The 9189-nt window shown below is 35.6% G+C and overlaps 1 protein-coding gene across 1 annotated transcript in view; it reads right to left on the bottom strand.

The window, feature by feature from the left end:
• Window positions 1-523: 523 nt before the first annotated feature.
• Window positions 524-9189, bottom strand: part of Bet1 (Bet1 golgi vesicular membrane trafficking protein) — an 11425-nt gene continuing 2759 nt past the window's right edge. The window contains exons 2-4 of the mRNA XM_004646237.2: window positions 7195-7319; window positions 4439-4495; window positions 524-1335 (exon numbers count right to left, since the gene is read on the bottom strand). Coding sequence (XP_004646294.1) covers window positions 1180-1335; window positions 4439-4495; window positions 7195-7319 — 338 coding nt within the window. The 3' untranslated portion in view covers window positions 524-1179. The remainder of the gene's footprint in view (window positions 1336-4438; window positions 4496-7194; window positions 7320-9189) is intronic.

The raw sequence follows: 9189 nt of genomic DNA, 5'->3' as shown, positions 1-9189 counted from the left end.
GATTTTGTTCAGAATCTGACCTTTCTGGACCATGTGTCAGATTTTATATCAAGAATGTAAGAGATTTAAACAAAAAAGGAACAAACCCAATTAATGTATTTCAATAAAAAATTTATTTTTAGAATCTATACATAGGTAAATTCTAAAATAGGAGTAATACAGAATATTTTACAATATTTTAACAATTCATTCTTACTCAGTAATTCATCTCTGTATTTTTCTTTGTAGATACAAATACATTGGATTAAAGCAACAATCCTTTTAACTCCAAGTTCAATGCCTGAGTATTTTCATTATTTACAGCAGAAAATAGAAGAGACAATTACTTTTGCTTGGATACTTTATTTTCATTCAAAGCCTAGCAATTTCTTAACTTCACATTGTTCTGTCAAAAATGATAATCAAATGTCCTAAACAGCTAAAATCATAAAAAGATTACAAGTCAACTCAATGAAATTTATAAAATAAAATGATAACTATACTGAGATTATATATATATATATATATATGACCCTATTAGAAATATGTCAAAATAAAAAAGCTTTATTAAAGGAGATCCTTGGGGGAAGAGGGAAGAGGAGTCATATAATTAAATATTACTAAGAAGATTGCAGGTAAAAAGAAAGTGTACTCCAGTTTTAATCAAATAAAGGATGGCAGAATAGACCAGTGATGGTGAACCTTATAGAGCTCGCAATGACAAAAACAGCAACGATACGGCATGCAGGTCACAGGTTCACCACCACTGAAACAGACCACCACAGTTGTTAAAAGCTACGGAAAACACAATTTCTGTTCCATCGCAGGCCAGCTCAGTCCCTTAAGCGCTCAGGGTCAGACTCTCCAGACACTCTGCTCCTCTCTCACTAATTTCCTTATATAGAATCTTAACCTCTATTTATGGTAGCAACAGATTGCTATTTAGTCTGACAGCAAACAACGGGAAAAACACTGGTTAAGCCACAATGACTTCAGGCAGGCCATCTCAAAACCCCTGAAAATAGGAGTATAAATGAGTCAGTAAGAAACAGTATTCAAAGAGCATCTAATGTAATTTATAAATAAGCAAATGGAAAAGGCCATATAGAATTGAAAATTAGTAATGTCTTGGTGCTGATTTTTATCAAAATGATACCAAGCTATTAGTTGGAACAAACTTCAAATGCACACCTAAGTGCATCACCTCAGTTTAATAATCCAATAAATGACAAAAAAGACAAACAGTGAAAAGAGCATCATGTAGCACAACAGCTTGGTCTGGCTCCCTTTGGATAAAATCTTCAGTCTTCCCATGGTTTTACCTAGAAATCCAGTTGTAGAATCAAACTGTGAGTCCTATGAGAGAAAGGAAAATACAGCATTTACATTCTACACATGTACATTCAAGTAACTGAATTCACTCATATTCAGGTATGTTTTAAATGACAGCTTTGTGTTTAATCAATTCAGGAGCCTATTTATAACTTTAGTAGTTGGCCAGATTACTCCATGCAAAATAAAGCAGGTCTTTCAACAAATAAAAAAGTTCTTTCACTATTCAACTTAGGTATTTATTTCAACCACAGAGAAATTAATCAAACATTCAGAGTATACAGGTATTATTTCAATTATTTGGATGAAAACACACTAACAAAAAATGCCAGTACTTTGCACAATACCACACAAGTTTTCCCCCACTTTTTGTTGTGATACTGCTTTCTAAAGTCAAGGAGTTGATTGCTACCATAAAGGAATTTAATATGCTTAGGAGCTAAACATCCCTTCACGTCACGCATAAGACACATGTGCTTAGACAGCTGCCTCTGAAGTACACAGAGCCTACTAAGAGCTAAGACCATCACCTGCAGGTGATGAATGAGATATGGGATGTAAATATGAATGAAGAAAAACTACCACATTAAAATAGTCCTTAAAAGTCCTTAAGATGAGAAGAGCAAGTACAGATTAGAAATACTGCATTTTCGTGGAAATCTCAATATTGAAAAGAACTCAGCTGAACACTCGAGCTTGTATAGCTCAGTCTCAGTATAGCTTGTGTACATTAGACTTCGGGTTCTTCTCCACAGTTATCTATCTGAATCACCCAGGAAGTTTTCTGAAAAATATCATGCCTTGACTGCCCCCCTGAAATTCTGAATTAAGAGTACTTTAGTTAAAGTGAGCAATAAACATGTGCATTTCCAAAGAATTCTCTCAGTAATTCAAATAAAAACTCAGAACGCTGTTTGCCATTCCATACTGATTTTGGAACAGCACAATTTTAAAAACACATGGTAAAAAGGGAAGGTCCCCAGAAATTTGACATCCAAAATAAACATTATCAAAGAAGGCTCTACTAAAAAAAGGTTATTATGTGGCTTAGCTTATTTAGAGATAAAGGGCTCTCAGGCTACCGAGCTCACTTAGGGTTTTGCTAAGCAAAACAAAAATTGCAAAAAACAAATCTTATGGCTATGACAAAATGATTAGATACAAATGGATAGAAATTCAGGATTTATAGTTTCTAGTGATTTCAACATGGATAGAAGTTAAACTTTTATTTATTCCTGGTTACTAGGTTACATTATTAGATCAAATGTTCCAAAAGTTAAAATCATACTTTTTTTTACCAGTACCATGCTGTTTTTATCACAGTAGCTTTGTAGTATAACTTCAAATCATGGACTGTGATGCCCTCTCTCTTGCCTACACCTGAGGATCAGTGGAACAGATTAGAAGACTCAGAAAGAATTCCAAACACACTCAGGCATCTTCTCTCTGACAACAAACAATTCCGTTTTTTGTTTGTTTGTTCAGTTTTTGTTTTTTTTTTTTTGTACAGGGTCTCATTATGCAGTTCAGACTCGTAGTGATCATTCTGTTTTCAGCCTCCCCAAAAGCTGGGATTACAGGCATGTGCCACCATGCCCAGTCTCCATCCCCAGCTCAGCAGGCCCCAGGGGTGGGGGCCAAACACTTTCACTGAAACAAAGATAGCCTCATCAATAAATGGTGCAGGAAAAACTGGCTTTCTACATGCCAAGCACTAAAACTAGACTATGTATCTTATAGCACCAAACTGAAATTGAAATGGATCAAAGATCTAAATATTAAAACAGAAACACTAAATCTACTGGAAGAGAGAAGAGAAATCTTGAGGACGTAAGTGTAGGCAAAGATTTCATTAACACACCCCCACTTTACAGGAATTAATACAGAGAATCAAGAACTGGTATCTTATCCTATTAAAAAGCTTTTGCATAGCAAAGAAATTACATATAGAGTGAAAAGACAAGCCACAGAGTGCAAAAAAGTAAAAATCTTAGTCCTTAAAGCAAGGGACTAGATATAAAGAATTAGAAAATTTCATATTTTCAAAGACCCAAAGCCAAAAATGGGCATCTGAGATAAATATACACTTCTCAGAAAAAGAAATACAAATGGCAAGTAAATATATAAAAAAAATGTTCAACAGCAGTGGTTTGAGAGATACAAACAAAAACACTCCAAAAAGTATGGGTATCATTCAATCCCTGACACCACATGCCTCACCAACCCTGCTCCCAGGGCAGTCTGTGTAGGCCAGAGTCTGGGCATAGTGGCACATGCCTGTAATCCCAGCAACTGGGGAGGCTGAAAGCAGGAAGATCACCAAGAGTCCAAACTGCGTAGCGAGAGCCTGCAACAACAAAATACATTAAAAAAAAAAAAAAAAAAAAAAAAAAAGATGGCTATCATCAAGAAATCAATCAACAACAAAAGCTAAAGAGGGTATGGGGGAAAAGGAACCCTTCTCCATTGTTGGTGGGATCAACGTGGAAATCAGTGGGGAGATTCCTCAAAACACTAGGATCAGAGGTTCCATTCAACTCAGCTATTCCCTTTGTGGGTATCTTCCCAGAGAAATTAAAAACATCAAACCAAAGCAATATATGCACACCTATGTTTACAGCCTCATAGTTTGCAGTAGCGAAATCTTAGAAACAATCCAATGCCCATCAATTGAGTAAAGAATAAAAAAGATGTGGGGTTTATTTATTTTTATACAATGGAGTAGTAGTTGGCCATAAAGAAGGATAAATTTGAGACATTTCTCTGGTGTAAGAAACCTTAACTATAAATAAGGACCAAAGTATATAACAGCTATTGTGAAATGGGAAGATATGGTTCAAAAGAAATGGGATGGAGGGTAAGGAACAGAGAAAGGAAGGCAAAATAAAACAAAAAAATGGATAAAAGAAGGAAATGAAAATGACAACAAGCTTTGGTAAATAAGGAGGGAAGAAAGGTTGAAGAAAGTAGAAGGGATTAGGAAAAAAAAAAAGAACAATCAAGATATATATATAGGTACAAATTCCCTATGATGAATAGGATAATTATGTGTACCTAAAATGTACCAATAAACATATAAAAAATAAAAAAGAACATATGAGAAATTTTAAAAATCATAATTACTTACCATTTCAGCTAATAATTTATTTTGATTTTTAACTTCATGGCCTATTTCAATGGAAAGCTACAAAGAAGAAAGATATCCATCATTAATCATACAATGTTATTTGTGTTATAATAATGCAAAAATGCCATATGTACCCATGAACTTTTTAAAGATGAAGCTGTATTTTAAAAATATTACATATACTCTATTGCAATACTATTTACTGAAATGAATGTAAAATAAATTTAGAATTTCTACTTCTATTTTCTTTCCATTCTGATCTCACTGTTCAGTCAATTCTGACTTAGTTTTAGTAGACAATCTGACCCTTTTGTGTTTGCAGGTCTTGTTCTGTATTTTACTCATGCTGAAGTATTTAGTTATACATTACTCCTTGTATCTTACAAGATACAGAAGTGCCCATACAACTAATTCAAATCTAGATAGATATGTATCTAATATGTTCCTACTGAAATATATTACTTTTTTGTTTGTTTGTTTTTTGAGAATACACTTGAGACAAGGGAATAATAGCTGAGTTGAATCTGACCGCTTATCCTAGTTTTTTTGAGGAATCCTTCCATTGATTTCCACACTTATTATGCCAGCCTGCACTCCCAACAACAGTGGAGAAGGGTTCCTTTTCCCTTAGCTTTATTACTGATTTCATGATGACAGCCATGCTTTTTGGAATATTTTCATGTATTTATTTGCTACTTTTATGCAGTTCAGGCTGGCCTCGAACTCACGGCAATCCTCCTGCCTCAAGCTCCCTAGTGCTGGGGTGACAGGTGTGTACTACCAAACCTGGCTATTATTTTAAATACTTCTCTAAACTGATTTGTTAGATTTTAAAGATATTTTTACTCAATAATACATATAAAATAAATTTTACAACTTAGTGTTAGCTACATCTGAAAACAATGTAAAAGATAAACAAACATCCTGAGGCTATAAAACAGAAAAGCAAAGGTAATTATAGCTTTGATATAAACCAAAACCTAACACTTAACACTATAAATTCTTCAGTCTTGTTTTTTTTTTTTTTTTTTTTTTGTTTTTGGCAGAACCAGTGATTGAACTCAGACCCTTGCACTTGCCAGGGAAGCACTTATTCTACTCAGCCATCTCCCCAGCCCCTATTTCTTCAGTCTTTATTTCCAAGGTAACTAAATAAATGTGATCAACTGCTAACAATCTCAGCAAGCCATTGCAATTATTATTCCCAGTTAGTATGGAAAACATATAATATTGATATAATAAACCGTATTAGAATGCTGTAGATCACAATATGAGTTTCTCCAAAATTTAGCAAATCAGATAATAAAGCTAGATAGCCTAAACTACCACAGTACTTTCACCAAATACCATTAGTGCCAAGAGAATGTCCAAGATACCATTTTCGTCTACACTGATCTGTGATCAACACTAGCTTTGTTGTTTTAAACAGTTATTTAATTTTCATATCCTTCCAAATATTATATTTTCCAAATCATTAACATTACACGATTATTACTAGATTCATCGATCTACTTATTTTGATTTAATATGATCTTTGAAACTTTTTTAGAACACAACAGTTTCCAAGCTGAATACAATTAATTTTTCCAAAGACTACAATGAAATGCCAATTAAGTTTTGGCAACATGGGCTTCTACTGAATGCTTTGTAAGTGTACAGCTTGTACTGCAATACGAAATCAATCACGTACACTATTAAAGGCATAGATGTGAAATTCTTCTACTGAATACAAATTTAGTTAGTTAATACTGCTAACAAAGAATTGTGTTAGGTTCTATACAGAGTATTTTTTTTTTTTTTTTTTAAATACAAGATGAAATCCCAATCTGGTTTCTTTTACACACAAATAATTCCAATGTATATCACTATGAAATAAATACCACAGAAATGACACAAGTAATTTTACCCCACAGGGAAAACAGTAACTTTTGGATGGAATTCTCAGTAAGATTGAGGAATGAGCATATGCAACAAAGTAGGGCCTTCCAGATGAGCAGGACTTCAATCAACATAACAAAGAGGGTACTGAAGCAGAGGGACAGTGCAAGGCATGGAGGATGGGACAGCACCACCATGCAGAGGACACAAAGAGCACTCTCATTTGTCTGGGATAGCACACAGACTGGCAATATGGAAGACAAGGTCTAAAAAGCTGGGACCAATTCTGAAGGAACTAACCAATCAAGCTATAGTATGTGAAGGTTATTAAATCACGGATCATACAGCAGGATGCAATTTTAAAAATATTCTACAAAGACGACACAATGTAGCTCATGGCCAGAACTAAAAGGCTCACCTAGGAAAAATGAGGAACAGTGTCAGAAACTGAAAAGTAAAGACAGAAAAAATGACAGGATGTATGATATCAGTCTGAAAGGCATGAGTTTAAAAGGTAAAAAGATTACAATTTATTTGTACATTGGGAAACTAGAAGAAAAGGAACAGCTAGTTGGGGAAGAAAGGACAGCTCTTTTTGACATGTAACTGGAAAGAATATGCAATGCTTTTTTAGACTGTAATATACACATAGCAACTGGAGTTTAAGAAAAACACTGACCCAAAGTATGGTTTGATTTGCTAGAGTTTCTAACCTACTGAAAGTATGGCCTAAGTGTTGAGTGCACTTTGAGCCCACTGAACCACAGGATTTAAGTAGCTGAATTTTTTAATTATGATTTCGCAACAAGTATATAACTGACAAGAATATAAACATGAATATATAAATACAACATATATAAGATCTACTCTGTACTTACAGACTTTATAGCAGTTACTTTGCTTCTCAGACTTTCTGTGAGTCTGTCGTTTTCTTCTTCACAGGCACTGTACCCACTATTAGCATAGCTGTAGTTCCCATGGCTGCCAGGTGGAGCTCCTTCACCTGCAGGACCACAGCCACAAGTGTTGTGCAGCAAAAACAAGCCATTTTTGAAAGGTTAAGAGGCAGCAAAAAACTAAAAAAGACCCCAGAGGGTGTCATCTATCATATGCCTATAATATTCATATTCAAATAAATTTTAAAAAGTTATTACCAGAGAACAGAAGAATACACCCTCTCACAGGCTATCCAGCTCACTTCAGTACACATTTATTGATCACTTACTGAATGCCGGGAAGACACGAAGCTAGGCACTGATATGCAAAGATTTTCAGAATACATCCCCTGCTTGGTAAAAACATAGGTTTTAATAAAAGACCTAAAAGTAGTAACATCAACTACCCATTAAAGTATGTTGGCTGTGAAGGGGAAGGGAAAAACATAACCTAATGGAACAGCTTTCCCCTCCCATTAGGAATAAGGGGAACTGGGGACACAAGTTGAAGCCCTAAGAGACAGATGGAGAATTCTCTTATGGAGAATATCAGCCTAGAGTTCCACTGAGTGTTAATCATTCTTCAACAAATAACTAGAGTCAGGGATATAGCTCAGCGGCACGATGCCTGTCTGGCAAGTGCGATGTGTGTTTGATTCCCGGTACCAACAAAACAAAACCCAAATAACCAAGGAACTACCATATATCAGATCCATTCTCCTTTCCTGGAGCTACTTTTTCGGAGATTATCTTCTAATGGGTGGCATCGAGAATAGAGTTCCCACCATTCTATAATTGATGCCAATGTTCTCAGTCATGGGAGCAAAGGAACAATCTGCTAAATAATGGCAATCACCTGTAATAAATAGTAAGGAGACTAATGAAGAAAAGGACTGCTCAGCAATCTACTGTGGTGGCTTCTGCCTGCCAGATGTGTGTGCTTTCCGCCCAAAGGCTCCCTGGCTTCATTCAGCCTCTGAAAAGAAGCTACACTGTTAGACTGAACTTCAGTTGGATGTTAATAGTGTTAGGCAGCTGAAGAGCCCCAATAGTTGAGACTGCTTAATAAAAAAAGTAGCTGAAGATACGGATTACGGGGAGTACACAGGGTTCAAACAAATTCACTAGTTCACTTATAAAGACATTAAAGGATCCATAAGCAAAGAACAGATGGAGGAGCCCTGATAGTAACAGCCAGAAGGACAGGATGTGGCAGTCAGTGGTGGTGGTTGAAGGATGGTCAAGGTGTGACCATGAAGCTCTCTCAAGGCACAGTACAAATTTCATCTTCTCTACAAAGCAAATATCCTAAGCGTGTACAGTTCTGTGACTATACCACTACTATTGCTCTCTAGACTGCATTACTAGGGCAGAAAGGAAGTTTGGCTCACTTTTCCCTACACAGCCCGTAACACACACATGTGCACATAAACAGTAAGGCACACTCAGTGAATGTATACGGATAAAATGATCAAAGAACAGAACGTAAATTTACTGTTATTCAATTTTGTCTAGAATCTTATATACTTCTCTGAGCACGGAAACAGCGTCTCATAGATTTGTCTTCCCCTGTATGGAATGTGCACTTTAAATATATCAGCCATCTAAGCTACTCATTTTTACCACCACAAAATCCTGAACAAGTATATTCCAAACTGGAGAGAGCTGCTTAACTGAACCTTTCCTTCAACTTCTGGCATACTGCCTCTTAAGTCCTCAAAATGTATTATTAGAAAGTTAAGAACTCAAGGACTGGATATACTAATTTCCACTTAGTTATCAAAATCAGGCCGGGGATATAGCTCAATTGCACAGTGCCTGCCCAGCAAGTGCAAGATCCTGAGTTCAATTCCCAGTACCAAAAAACAAACAAACAACAATAACTACAATAAAAAATTAAAGTCATCACTTAAGACATAAAATCTCTGTTAACAGGCA

The sequence above is a fragment of the Octodon degus genome, unplaced genomic scaffold, assembly GCF_000260255.1.
Source record: "Octodon degus isolate 3935 unplaced genomic scaffold, OctDeg1.0 scaffold00262, whole genome shotgun sequence".
Lineage (NCBI taxonomy): Eukaryota > Metazoa > Chordata > Mammalia > Rodentia > Octodontidae > Octodon > Octodon degus.
This window is presented reverse-complemented; position numbering and strand designations above follow the sequence as displayed.